This window comes from Dreissena polymorpha, chromosome 3 (genome assembly GCF_020536995.1).
Source record: "Dreissena polymorpha isolate Duluth1 chromosome 3, UMN_Dpol_1.0, whole genome shotgun sequence".
Classification (NCBI taxonomy): Eukaryota; Metazoa; Mollusca; class Bivalvia; order Myida; family Dreissenidae; genus Dreissena; species Dreissena polymorpha.
The window spans coordinates 81,308,651-81,324,043 of record NC_068357.1 but is presented as its reverse complement, the minus strand read 5'-3'; the positions used below and the strand labels follow the sequence as shown (position 1 = coordinate 81,324,043).

Here is a 15,393-nt window from a genome sequence, read left to right as displayed (position 1 = left end):
CAGTATGATTGTCGACCCAGCAGGATTTCTAAGAATAGCTAGGCACAGTATGATTGTCGACCCAGCAGGATTTCTAAGAATAGCTAGGCACAGTATGATTGTCGACCCAGCAGGATTTCTAAGAATAGCTAGGCACAGTATGATTGTCGACCCAGCAGGATTTCTAAGAATAGCTAGGCACAGTATGATTGTCGACCCAGCAGGATTTCTAAGAATAGCTAGGCACAGTATGATTGTCGACCCAGCAGGATTTCTAAGAATAGCTAGGTACAGTATCACATTTTATGGTGCAAAAATTGCTTTGGAGATTTTCAGGAAAAACTTAGCTAAATGCATGTGCGTAAAGTGAATTCCAATATTAGCCTGTGCAGTTAGCTAAGGCTAATCGGGGATGAAGAGTTCAGCTTTTTGGAATTTCTTGTTTAAAGGATTAGTATCTTCTGTACAAAAATCTTGTTCAGGGGGTAAGTGTCGTCCCTGATTAGCCTGTGCTGACAGCTGGTTTAATCAGAAATGGCGCTTTACTCACATTGCATTAAGCCCTGTTTTTCCAGGACACGGCTTCCTTGAATAATAAAAGCCAACTTTGCGCATATGCTGATAGGATCTTTTCAATGTCACATGACGACATGCGTTTTGTAATTAGACAAAGTGCAAGGTGGAAGGTCAATGTGCATTCAATATGACATGGAAGTGATATCTTTAGTTGCCATGTTTCTGTTAAGAGACCGCAAGCATAGATATTCAGGCATTTGGAAGGTTTCAATAAAAATTGTATTGATATCCTTGGTATCTATGTTTTTGTAAAACCAATGATAATAAATTTGAAGGTCTAATTGAATAGGCAATTGATCAAAGTAATTAATTGTAACATTTTTTTTCCCTCATTGCTACTTACAAATCTTAAGACTACATATTGCTATTCAACTAGAAACCCCGTCATGCCACAAAACCAACTTTCAACATTTTACCAAGGAATTTACCTTTTTAATAAACTCGACAATCCCAAGCTAATTCTGCACTGTATTGCAATATCACCATCCAAACTGAAGAAGCACAGTGCATTTAGGTTTTTCTATTTATAGTAACAGTGACCTTGACCTTCAAAAATGAGAACACAACCCTAATCTGTGTCTGTATGGAAGCTTCCTATTAACTTAATTTCAGCGCCACATGGCCATCCTTATGCAAGTTATTGAGCAGAAACTGCTATTTTCATCAAAGTCACAATGACCTTGACCTGACTAATCCCATGCAATATTGAGCTTAAAGTCTCCCGACCCCCTGATTGTCAAATTGTCAGCATAATCATCCACAATGGCAATAACTCTAAACGATGAAAGCAGGACTTATGGTCCTTATAGAGAAATTTTACAGTTACGATATCTCTTATAATTTAAAAGATATGATACACACACAAAATTTAGGGACAAATACTAGTAAAGGACAATGACTCTGAAAGATGGAAGCAAGAGCTGAAGTTTTGAGAACTTAAAATTCCATCAATTAGATCTGCACACTTATATATTTATAATTTTTTTACCTCTTTCAGTTTTTAAGATATGCTTTGGACAAAATGAAGTAAAAATTAAAGATGAGCAGTCGTTATGGCTCTTGTGCACTGCAAATCAACTCAACTAGACACATCTACGGTACCTATTAAGATTAAAGTTTACTGCTTTTAGTTTTCAAGATATGCTCAGAACAAAATTAAATCCTTTTCTTGAAAAGCATATTCTTATCAATTTATGAACAGTTGTTAACTATTTCCATGGAGTCCTTGCAAGAACTAAAAGAAAATAATTATCTGCTCCACTTACCTGATTTGCAACCACAACGTCTACTGACATTTCAACCATCAACAACCGCTGACAACCATCAACCACTTATAACAACCAATAAATACCACAAATGTTGTTTTACCATGAAATAACAATAATGAATGTGTCTGATATGGAAGCCTATTAAAGTAATAATATGTTTATTCAATGTTTCATGAAAACCAGTATTTGCATACAATTGTACAGCCAAAGCAAGAATTATGCATGTATGCTTTCAATTTTTTACATTAAATTCAATGTTTTTCAAAAATCTTAATTGCAATGCATAACCTTTTATTCCCATAATTTGTTTGTTTTGCTACTACACCATACATACAAAAACGTCCAGTTTTTACAAACAAAAACTACATTTTCCTTAAAATGTGAACAAACAGCTGTATATAAACACGAAATTAAATCTGACCAATCCATTAAACTATTCAACATGAATTTCAGTCACACAATGAGATTGTAGTACCAAAAACACAAAGGTCTGATTTTAAAACAAAGGATTGGTTTTGACATTTATTCCCCCTTATGGGGTAGATTAAAATCTGACTTTTAAGGAAGATACCATTCAACCAATAAATCTACGTTGGTAAAAAATCAATTCACTTTCATTGAAATTTACTACTAAATGTTAGAACAGGTATAATATTATTCAAGATAATATATCACATGTTTTGAAATATAATATCATTCATGTCGTGAACTTTCGCATGACTTTTTTTACCGCTGTATTCTCATAAATATGCTGTACTGTGGTACAAATATTTTTCCTCATATCAAATCCCTAACAAGGTGATATTAATTTCACTCAATTACATGTCAAATTAAGTGTATGTGATATTTATATAAAGGCCAACCAAAGTCATTAAGTGACAAGATAAATACATGTTTGATGAGTTATTTGATACAAAAATATTTGAGTCGCACTCTGGGATAATGGGGCTTAATGCATGTGCATAATGTATTACGTAGTCTGCACAGGCTTGTCAGTGACGACACTTGCTGCATCAACTGGATTTTTGTTTAAACCTTTACCACTTAGATACGTATTTTTACGCATACATGTATGTAGTCCCTAAGAAAGCTAAATTTAATTGAAGACCTTTCTTACTAAATTCAAGTTTTAAAGGCTTCATTTCAAACCCTTAAGCTGGGTTCTCACTGCCGATAAGATCAACACGATCAAGCCCGACCAAGCGGTCGGGTACTGATCTGGTTCGGTCGGCATGAGTGGTCGGGGGCGGTCTGGTAGGTCCGAATTGGTCGGGCTTCCTACCCGATATTTTTTGACATGTTGTTGTGCCGGTGCCCGGTCTACAAAATGCGCACATACCTCGTGATTGGGAACCAGCGACAAATCGGAATAGTGCATGCTGGGCAGCACGAGTTTGTACGGTCTCTTGTGCACGGGTGATTGATGCGAGTGGACGTCTTTTCCCAAGTTGAGTATTGCTTGGAGTAATTGTGAGCCTGAGTGAGTAATTGTGAGCCTGAGTATAGATTATATTGTTTTATATTGTATTATATTGTATTTTATGTGTGTTCAACACGTATTTACCTGGAAGGCCATTCCCAGAAGATATAAGTGAGTCTGTGACTGTGTATGTGAGTCTGTGAGTTGCCTGTGATTGTGTAAATGACACGCATTTCCCTGGAGGTGTATTCCCAGAAGTATATGTGTATGTAAGCCGGTGACTGTGTGTTTAAGTACGTATTTGCCTGGAGGTGTATTCCCAGAAGTATATGTATAGTGCTATTTGTGACGTGGACGAGCCGTAGCCGACGAGTGTCCACCCGCCGAGTCGACGAGTATAGCCGACGAGTATAGCCGACGAGTTCCCTCGAAGACGACGAGGACGATTGGTGCCATCCTGCATTCCAGTTGATGCCCATGTGAGTAGTTTAGTATCTTGTCGTTGCTAGTAATTGCTGTAGTGGTTGTGAAAGAACCCCAAAGAGCTAACCGTGAAAACACTACAATGGCGCCCAACGTGGGGCAAAGTGAAAATTGTGTTTAACGGTTAGGCTAGTTGCAAAATCAATCGACATCGCATAATTTATTTTCAATCGACGGATCAAATTTAATTTAAAGTTTATAGAAACTGTTCGTTTCATAAAACGTGTTACGTGATTTCTGTTTTTAACTTGTTGAACTCAGTGTTCGTCTATTTTAAGAAGTGTGTTACAAACAGACGGCATCGTAGTTTTTTTCCATTGTTGGCATTCGCCGGCCATGTTATCAGTTGGTGAAATATTTCTTAAAAAACGTGATTTTTCAATGCTGTTTGTTACAGTTTAATTGCTTGTGTAATCAACGGATGGCCACGTGTTTTTTTTTTATTTGGCAATTTTCCCGTGATAAGTTGGCGCGTATTCTGTGCGCAGCAGTTCATGAAAAACGTGTTTGGTTGACTGTTGTATATAGCAGTGTAAATTGCTGATATATCGGTAACTAAAGTCCGAGGAAATAGAAGTTTACACGCACGAGTTTTGTCCTTGGCAATTCTTTTTATAGCAGTGTTATTGCGAAAGTAAACTGGGTCCCGGGAAATTAGTGCTTAACGTCAAGTTAAAGCGACGTGTTTCTTACTTTCAGTTTTTATTGATTATTGATAGCAACAACAGTGATAGCGATTTTGTTAATTGGTTATTGTTTGGCAATTAAATGTCAATTGTCTACCAGTAGATACAAAAGTTTTTATTTCAGAATTTCTTGGCCCATTTATTTTAGGTTTTTTATTAATTCAACTTTTTCATATTTACTTGTAAAGTTCTAAATTAACAATGGATATGGGAAGTGGATATACCCCACCATTTTCACCGGTAGCCCCCAGGAAAGTTCGTGTGAATTTTGACACTCACACTAGATTATGCAATATTCTGGGGGTGGGCAGACAACTGGCACAGGCCATTGTTGTGATACGGGAAAACACGGGAAATTTGGTACCAAATACCTTGGGTACAATTATAGGGCGGCCGCTGACCATGGGTGACATGACCGAGTTAGATTTTAGCACTAACCCCGCATTATTTAAAGAAACCCTGTGGTATGGGGACGGTGCGGAAAATGCAAGTAGTCCCATGTACCCACACGGAAGGCGAGCAAATATGCCTGTGTTGGAGGATCCGGTAAGTCGCGAGAAAGCCCAACTTATGGCCCAAATTACAGCTCTTGAGGCTGACTTAAATGCTAGTTATGAACGTTTTAAGTCACAAACAACTTCATCCCGCTCATTAAACTATGGGCAAAATCCCCAAGAGGCAAAAAACTTGCCCCGGCCAGAGTCCTATGTGACATTGTCCCAGACCCCAAGGATATCTAGGGAATTTAATCTGCCCCCGGGACGACCAGATAGGGAACCTGTGCACAGTCCAGTGACGACGCTCAAGACAGAGACCCGTTCCCCAATAACTCGTCCCCGCCTGCACTTGGGCGTGTTAAGTGACGACAATGAGGCCTTTTTGCATCAACTGTCACTTTTAAACGCTGCACGAGCTCTCCCAAGTCCTCCGGTGACAAGTACTCCAGCCACAATTTATCCCCCTGTGGTGTCTGGCCTAGTTACGAACAACCCTCCAGCTACAAACAACACACCAGCTCCAAACAACTGCCCAACTATAAGTAATCCTCCAGCTCCAAATATCCCTACTGTCCCAGCAGTAATGACAATACCAAGAAACCCTCCTGGCCCAAGTATTCCCCCGACACAGAAAGATCGGGATGTTCTGACAAAATTGCCTAAGAGCCTGCTATATGATGGGCAGAGCAATTGGTTTGTTTTTCAGAGCAAGTTTGAGCGCTACGCAAGGGTGCAAGATTGGTCTGACGCAGAATGCGCCGATTGCCTTGGTTGGTGTTTGACAGGAAAGGCGGTCGATTTCTATGCGTTGCTTACCGAAGGGAGAGGGACGGTACCTTACGCAGAGCTAATGCAGCGACTGCAGGAGCGTTTTGGCGCCAGGGAGCTTACCGCCACCGCGCAGGGCCGTTTCCACGTTGCCTATCAGGAAGTAGGCGAGTCCCTAGACAATTGGTCAGATCGGGCGCTGAAGCTGGCAACAGCGGCGTTTCGTGATCTGCCCTATGCATACGCCGCTGAACAGGCAGTGACGAAGTTTTGTCACGGTTTGATTGACGAGGAGGCCGGCAAGCATGTTAGTCTGCAGTTACCAACATCTATGGGAGATGCGATGAACATGCTGAAGATATATTGCCATGTTCAGTCGGCTTGCGCCGCGGCTCCGAGGTATACCCAGGAGACTGAGCAAGAAGAGTCAATGTGGGTTCACGAGGTGAAGAAAGCACCCACTGCGGATGAGGTCAGTGTGTCGGCGGTCGACAAATTGACCCAGGTGGTCGAGAAGTTGCTGGATGCTGTGGAGAGATTGTCAAACTCTTTTGGAAGTTCGGCCGTTGATCCCTTTGTCCGACAACCGGGTAAGCCGTTTCGAAATAAAAAAGGCTATGCCGAATACCCTGTGGAGTGCCCCTACCCAGGGAAGGTCCCGAACCGGTGGTACAACGACCAACGCCAGGTTATGTATCCTGCGGGTGCGGGTGGCGGAGGTGCACGTGGGCATCGGAACCAAAGTTCAAAAGTCCGCCCTGAGGGATCGTATCGCGGCAGATATGGTTCCAACTGGGGACATTTTCATGCCATGTCCTTGCCCAACCATAAGGAGAAGGAGCCCGTTGTGGTAGCTGCGACGACTAAGCAGTCTGGCCAACCGGAAGTGGATCATGTAAACCAGCTAGGTCCGGTTTCCCAGTTCTGCATGAAGGTGCAGCATGCCAAGGACGTGCACGATGCAGTTCCCTTGGTGCTGCCAACAGTGCCAGATGTCGTCAGTGATCCAAGAATGGTCATTGGCGAGAGCACTGAAGGATACCATGGAGATCCTGTGTGCGATGATAAATTTCGCGTGCAGCGCGTTGCGGTTCAGTCTGCGGAGGCGGCTAAAAGCATGGCGACCGACAGGGCCGACCAGGTGGGGGCCAAAATAGCCCAACGAAAAGCTGCTGAAACTACTCCGGCCACCGGAAGGTCAGTACCTGTCAGACGGGCGACAGAAGTTGCCGCGTGTGACCGCCGTAAGGGCGGCGCATGCGAATGCCGAGTTACCCCAGATGACAGCTGGGAAGGTGGTGTTCGAAGACTTGTTAGGCGTAGTTCCAAAGGGTGGCGACCCTCTAGTTCTCGCCGCTGGGAGCGGTCCCAGCGGTGGAAATTAGGTTGGCGACCACCAGAGCGTCTAACTTCCAAAATCTGTACCGCCTAAAATTGTAAATGGCGAGGTTAATTGTTAGTAAAACTAGGAAAACAATGCAAAATACAAAAGACCCCCAATTTAAAAAAATTACAGTAGAGTTGCAGTGACATTCTATTCGCGGTGTTGATAATGTATTACGGTGTACGCGGAGTATCTCTAGTAGTAACACTAAAAGCAGCAGCAGTAGTAGTAGTAGTAGTAGTAGTAGTAGTAGTAGTAGTAGTAGTAGTAGTAGTAGTAGTAGTAGTGGTAGTAGTAGTAGTAGTAGTAGTAGTAGTAGCAGAAGTAGTGGTAGTAGTAGTAGTAGTAGTAGTAGTAAAAGCTGTTGTTGTGAATATTACATGAGGTACGCGGTGTATAAAAGTAATAGTTCTCTTAAACATTTTGATTAGTTTGATTAGATTGTTTTGAATATATATATGTCCTATTGTCTCAGTTTAAGCCCAGTCTTTTATTGCAATATTGTTGGAACTATAAAATTGAAATTAATCTGAGCAGTGCTCTGCGAAATGGGGGTTTAATGAATAGGCATAAAGTGTCGTCCCAAATTATCTTGTGCCGTCCGCGCTTAACTTCCTGTAATTTTTGTATTACCGCGCTAAGAAGTGCTTTGCACAGTCACGGATGTGTTTGATTATTTCCCGTGAAGTCTGTTGGTGTTTTTTTTTCCTTATGGTCGGGTGTGACATTGTCGGACGACCGCTGTCACACCGCACCATCGGATGTGGTAACTACGCAGATGGTGAATAGGAACCCGGTTTCCCCTGCAATATCCCAGTCTTGGCACCTCCGTCACCTTTTATCCTTCCATGTTAAGATTTGTGAGTCGATCTAACTTCAATCACTTCGTCATTGCTGTATCATGTCATTTATTTCCGTAATTTTCTATAAATTCTTTTCTACCAACCATATGCCGAGCAATGTCGTAGAATTTTGTCGAATGAGTTTGTTTTTTATAGGTGACAGTGCTTGACGACTACTGTCACACTCAATACTGTTGGCCGGAAGTGGTATTTCCCGGAGTTGTTCTTTTAAACAATATTTGCACGTCTTTTTAAATTTGTGTGTGACCGTGCTTGACGGCAACTGTCTCGTAGCGTCATTTTAATTTTTTGAATGGCCGGAGTTGTTTCCCGGTGCATGTACACTTTTATTTTGTTTTTATTTTTGTAAAGTACATTATTTCTCAGTGTGATCTCCACATTCTAATACATAAGTGACTGTACTTGTTGGACGAAAGCCAACAAGAATGTTTTTTCTTGATTAAGCAATTGTCGGACGATTGCCGACAATAATGTTTTTTTTTATTTACTAATGTGATGAAAATTTTCTTATGCAAGAAACATATTGGTCACTAACCGCTAGAATGCAGCGGTCTGTATGTACCCCGCTGGGCAAAGGCACTCCCGTGCCTGCGGGAGGGGGATCATGGTCCCATTTGAGTCTTTGTCTCTTCTGCCTTGGGTGCGACCGTAGGGCGGCGGCCCAAGAGGACAAAAGTGGGAGGAATGTAGTGGGTACAATAGTTTTATTTTAATTGTCTTTTCCTCCATATAATGTCAATGATTATGTTGCAAAATGTACGTTCTCTATATAAAATTAAAAGCAATTATATGTATTATTTGGACAAAAATAAGATTATTTTTATTCTTATATTTTTAACCTTTTTGTCACTGAGATATTATTTAAACGCATTTGTAGTGCCTTAGAAGGTTACGTTTCTTGTGATTTTTATTTTAATATAACCAAGCGGATTTTTATTGTATATTATGCAGTCACATGCAGAGGGCGTAGGCCTTCTCATTTGGGCTGCGAGGGGATGTATTTGTATGATATTTTATGATTTTATTGGATAAGTTATTTTATTTCTTAAAATTTGTGAAAATAGGTTGGAAGGTGGGTACACTTGTCCAATTATTGTGCAGACAAGAAAAGGAGCAAGAGTTACCGGACCTTATTGTGAACTTTTATTTTTAACTCTTTATTAACAAAGATTATGGCTCATATGCGTTCATATTTGTGCGAAGGTGCTAAACACAAATGGTCATTTAATGGAGATGCATTAACTTTAGTTGTGGTCTATGGCAGGCGTTGCGCCAAGAGAGAGGTCGGCATGCAGACCTAACTTTGAGGTGTTAGGTCAAGGTGCTTACGCAAGGGGCACTATTACTTCATCGGTTGCGCCGGTATGATTCCTTCGCTGTGTGGCGTCGTCCCAAAAGGAGAAAAGTGGGAGGAGTGTTGTGCCGGTGCCCGGTCTACAAAATGCGCACATACCTCGTGATTGGGAACCAGCGACAAATCGGAATAGTGCATGCTGGGCAGCACGAGTTTGTACGGTCTCTTGTGCACGGGTGATTGATGCGAGTGGACGTCTTTTCCCAAGTTGAGTATTGCTTGGAGTAATTGTGAGCCTGAGTGAGTAATTGTGAGCCTGAGTATAGATTATATTGTTTTATATTGTATTATATTGTATTTTATGTGTGTTCAACACGTATTTACCTGGAAGGCCATTCCCAGAAGATATAAGTGAGTCTGTGACTGTGTATGTGAGTCTGTGAGTTGCCTGTGATTGTGTAAATGACACGCATTTCCCTGGAGGTGTATTCCCAGAAGTATATGTGTATGTAAGCCGGTGACTGTGTGTTTAAGTACGTATTTGCCTGGAGGTGTATTCCCAGAAGTATATGTATAGTGCTATTTGTGACGTGGACGAGCCGTAGCCGACGAGTGTCCACCCGCCGAGTCGACGAGTATAGCCGACGAGTATAGCCGACGAGTTCCCTCGAAGACGACGAGGACGATTGGTGCCATCCTGCATTCCAGTTGATGCCCATGTGAGTAGTTTAGTATCTTGTCGTTGCTAGTAATTGCTGTAGTGGTTGTGAAAGAACCCCAAAGAGCTAACCGTGAAAACACTACAATGTAAAGAAATATCGAGTAGCGGTCGATAAGGGTATCAAGTTTACAGATTTTTCTAAACCTTTAAACGAAATTAAATAAACGAAACGTTACCGTTAAAACGGTATCCCTATGTCCGTTTTAAAAGCATCAGTGCCATCGCATCTCCAAACTGAAAGTAGCAATTATTTCCGGAAGTCATATTCAGTGCATATCCCATTCGCGCAATGACGTCATATTAAAACCAACTGTTCTCGTCGCTGTCGTACTATTGGGTTACACTTTGTTTACTTACATGACGTAATATTTTGTAACAAAGACGAATTAATATCGAACCAACATTCCTTAAATAAAAGTAAACCGGTTTTAAAATTGTCAATGTTTTACTTAACACTATGTACATCAAAAGATGCATACTTCAATTTAGGTAAAAATATTCCTAGACGGAGATTGTTCGCCATATCTCTTGAAATGAATGCCGATGAAGAAACGTCGGAAAAATTTCCTCGTGCACTTCGTGCCGACGCGCGTCGAATGGTCAAGACGATTCGGGTCATGCTCATGCAACAAAAGGCGGGAATTTTGTGATGACGCGCATTAAATATTCAAAACGTCTAGTCCGTACATGGTGTATTGTTATGTTTACAGTATTGTGAATAAGGGGCATGTGGTGCACGTGATACAAATAGTTTTTAATACGAGTCTTTTTCAGCAGCTGTTAACAAGCTTTGCAACGTCGTAACGTAATGAACTAAACTGATTTATATTGATAGTTTAAACGTTTACAGTTTTTGTAAACGTTTTTGACCAAAACACGAAACGCGACCGTTTAAACGTGATACCCTTAGCGGTCGAGTAGGAAATGGATCGAGAAGCGCTCGGGAAGTGGTCGTTTATTAGTTGAGTAGAAGATCGAGTTGATCGTGAAGCAATCGTGTGGCGATCGGATTGACATCTTTTACACTATCTGTACTACCTGATCCGCTTGACCTCTACCCGAGTTATTTTAAATCGCAACACGATCCACTTGACCTTTATGCGATTTGATGTACAGATTTACTAGACTGCTACCCAACGGCTATTGGACCGTACACGATCAATTCCCGATTGCTATTCGACCATACACGAGCTCATGTCACTAAAACAAAACTAACGTGCAAAATGTCGTGTAGTACGACCATCACGATCTGGTCGTGTGAAGATCTGGTGGCAATCGAGCTGAGGTCCACTTGGTCGAGCTGAGATCGTATAGGGCTCAAGTATCGGTCGAGATGATCAAGCGGAAATTGGAAAGATAGTTGAGTGGACATCGTGAATGAGTCCTGTGGGGATCGTGTGTTATCGACTAGAGGTCGAGAAGAAGTCGTGTATACCCTTTTTAGTCGAGATTGGTCGGGAAATTTCGGTAATCAGGATGATCGAGTTGATCAAGTTGATTGGATCGGCAGTGGGAAACCGCCTTTAGATACTGATGTGCAACAAACAGCATAAAACCTAAACAGACTGTGAGTTACTCACAGGCTGCATTCTGGTTTTATGCTGTTTGCAAAAGTCATTCTCACTTTGCTTCTTATGGGGGAAAGGGTTAAGAGAAAATACTGTTAAACAAACAATTTTATAAAAGAGTAAAGTGTCCTCCCTGACTAATCTTCGCACGCTGCACAGGCTTATCTGTGATGACACTTAACACACATGCATTAAGCCCCATTTTTCAAGAGCATGGCTCATTTGAACATTTGGAAAGGGAGATATGCATTAAAATCAATCCTTTAATTCATCCACAAAATATGTTCTGCTGCAACCATCTGAATCAGGATTATTTCAGGAAAAAACAGGGCAATGTAAGGAAGACTTAGTGTTGTCTAACTTTGCACTTGCAGAGCTCCATAAAATTTTCTTTCTATCATTTATCATTCGCTCTGCGAAAACGAGGCTTTATGCATCGAGCGTAACATGTTGTCCAAGATAAGCCTGTGAAATCCTCACAGATCAATCAGGGACACCACTTTCAGCTTGTATGATATTTTTCTTTTAACCCTTTCAGTGTGGGAACCGAATTAAAAAGGCCTTTGCAAACAGTTTGGATCCAGATGAGACGCCACAGAACGTGGCGTCTCATCAGGATCCAAACTGTTTGCTATTCTGATAGTATTCTTTGAAAAAAATCGAAGAAAATGCTAATTTTAGAAATTCAGCAGACGACATTTAAGCAGATGACAAATTTCCCAGCATGCAAAGGGTTAAAGGAAGCCTCTTCTTAGCAAAATTCAAGTTAAGGTGGAAAGTGTTGTCGGACTGCACAGGCTAATCTGGGGCGACACTTTACGGATATGCATTAAGCCCTGTTTTTCAATGGCAGGGCTTATTACTGTCATCTGCTACTCACCATTGACAGCTGGTCGGCTAGATCACCATGTTCCATCATGTCTGAAACAGCAGAATTCAAATGAGCCTTACTGTGTGAAAAGGGCGTTTAATGCATGTAGGTAAAGTGTTGTCCCAGATTAGCCTGTGAATTCCACACAGGCTTACGAGGGGCAACACTTTCCGCTTCTAATATATTTTTGGTTTAAAGAAAGCATTTTCTTAGCAAACATCAAGTTAAAGCGGAAAGTGTTGTCCCTGATAAGCCTGTGCAGACTGCACAGGCTAATCTTGAATGACACTTTACCCACATGCATTAAACACCCTTTTCACAGAGCAAGGCTTAAATGTAACAACAATAGCTTATAATTTACAAATCAGTTGTGTTAATTTTGATCTTTATATTTTATTTTATAGAGATTATTGTAACCTTAAAAATCTTCCTGTTGTAAAATGAGTGTTAAAACACCAAAGCACTTCATATTAGTATTATTCCCCTTTTAGTTTAGTTTTTTCCTGGTTCATAATTCATATTTTTACACTTAAATAATGCTTAAAGTTCATTATTTATGTATATATGTTACACAGTAAAACTGTACTTTTCATGACACTGTAATATGCTATCCTTTCTACAAAATTAATACCAAACAACACAAAAATAAAATAAAACAAGATGTGTTTGTGAAACACAATGTCCCCCTATATGACGTTTGACCTTGAAGGATGACCTTGACCTTGACCCTTCACCACTCAAAATGTGCAGCTCCTTGAGATACACACGCATTTCAAATATAAAATTGCTAGCTTCAATATTGCAGAAGTGACATTACATGAGCAATTTTGACCCATATATTTGACCTTGAAGGATGACCTTGACCTTTCACCACTCAAAATGTGCAGCTCCATGAGATACACATGCATGCCAAATATGAAGTTGCTATCTTCAATATTGCAGAAGTATTCATAAAATGAGCGATTTTGGCCACATATATTTGACCTCTGACCTTGAAGGATGACCTTGACATTGACCTTTCACCACTCAAAATGTGCAGCTTCATGAGATACACATGCATGCCAAATATGAAGTTGCTATCTTCAATATAGCAAAAGTTATTGCAAATTGTTAAAGTTGACGCAAACCAACCAACAGACCAACAGACCAACCAACCAACAGACAGGGCAAAAACAATATGTCCCCCACTACTATAGTGGGGGACATAAAAATAATTCTTATGACAAGTTTATGCGGATTTATTATAGACTTTATATACATTTTGTATATTTCACATACTGTAATTGCTGTCCTGTTTTAGCATTGAATTTGAGATCATTTAACATAAGAGCATTTATACATATTCTATTTCAAACTGAATTCCAAAACCAAGCTTACCACTTAGATGGCTTCAATGTATTCAAAGCTTCACATAAAATTGCATTGTGCACAATTTAAATGCCATTAAAGACCATTCAATACTTCAGAGACATGCCCAAGTTCATTTTTTACTTCAATTTATATCACATTATGTAAACAAAATTCTTCGATCACTGATCACATAAGAAAATCAATATCATAGACCCAAACACAACATAAATATCCACGCGATAGAAAAATAACAACATTTGCATTAAATATGTTAACGTTAAAAACCACAAAATGCATGAAAAGCTGTAAATATTTTGATTCAATCTGCGAAATCTCTTCGTAATTAAAAAACCCGATCATATTTCAGGATTAAGATTAAGCAAACTCATAATGACCTTGTCCAAATATTTTAATCAAAGAGAAAACGCAGACTGAATGACTGATCCAATGTTTGGTATATTTCTGATATTTCTCAAGATGTCACACAGAGTTCTGCAAACATTTACTTACATTGTAAACATACCATAACTTTAATCATGAGGTAACTTACAACTTGTGATACATGTTCAGTTGTGTAATGGCAAATGGAATATTTACAAAGGGGTTCAGAGAGGTTATATATTGTTAACTTAAAAAAGTTAACACAAATTATGACATAACAAATTAGAAATTATAAAATGAGCCTTGTTCTGAGAAAACTGGGCTTAATGCATGTGCGTAAAGTGTCATCCCAGATTAGCCTGTGCAGTCCGCACAGGCTAATCAGGGACGACACTTCTGCTTTTATAGTAATTTAAGTTTTAAGGAAGTCCCTCCATACCGAAAATCAAGTTTAGGTGGAAAGTGTCATCCCTGATTAGCCTGTGCGGACTGCACAAGCTAATCTGGGATGAAACTTTAAACACATGCATTAAGCCCAGTTTTCTCAGAACAAGGCTCAAATATTGTCAAAAACATCACAAAATAACAAGCTCTTTTGATCTAATATTATGAAAAAAAGTCATTAAGAAATGCACTTTAAAGTTAATTTGAAGCACAACTGTAATCAAATATGAATTTCAAGTTAAAGATTTTTCTATAAAACAACAAATATCTTTACCTAAAGATGAATGATAAAACAGAGATAATCCATTCCATTAAAGCAGCACCAAAACTCTCATTGCATTATATAACTACAAACATGAGAGCTTTTTTGTTTCATTAAGCACATTCTGTAAACAAAACCTTGCTCACATCTCCAACTTTATCCAAAGATGAAAAATAAACTTATCAGAGTTGCTTGTTGGCCCAGATTCCTAGGTTATCAGATCACCTGTCTTGATCCTACATTCATTTTAAATAAATGATATTGACATTCTAGAAAATAGCAGCATTTTGCTTGAAAGGTATCAGTAGCTCATATCCACTACCAGTATTCCAAATGTTGTAGTCTAAACCATATGCAAAATGTTACAGTGTCATACCGTAATTGGAGTGGTTTATTATACAGTAGGCCTAAAATAAATTGTTAAGTTTATTAACGCTAAATTGAATTGAAAGCCTTATAAAAGCTTATTGAAATGCTCCTGAGTAAGTTTCCTGGGAAGAACCAGTATATGGTGTCTTTGTGTAAGATCTAAAGAATTCTCCCACAATTGAACCCATGACATCCTGGTCAGGATAGGT

General features: G+C 39.8%; 1 protein-coding gene across 5 annotated transcripts in view; it reads right to left on the bottom strand.

Annotated features, from left to right (window-relative positions):
* The window catches only part of LOC127874955 (uncharacterized), a 71,798-nt gene that overhangs the window by 27,738 nt on the left and 28,667 nt on the right, over positions 1-15,393 (bottom strand). For all 5 annotated transcript variants that reach the window (XM_052419663.1, XM_052419664.1, XM_052419660.1 and 2 more), the window contains one exon: positions 12,388-12,428. In XM_052419663.1, the coding sequence (XP_052275623.1) occupies positions 12,388-12,428 (41 nt within the window). The remainder of the gene's footprint in view (positions 1-12,387; positions 12,429-15,393) is intronic.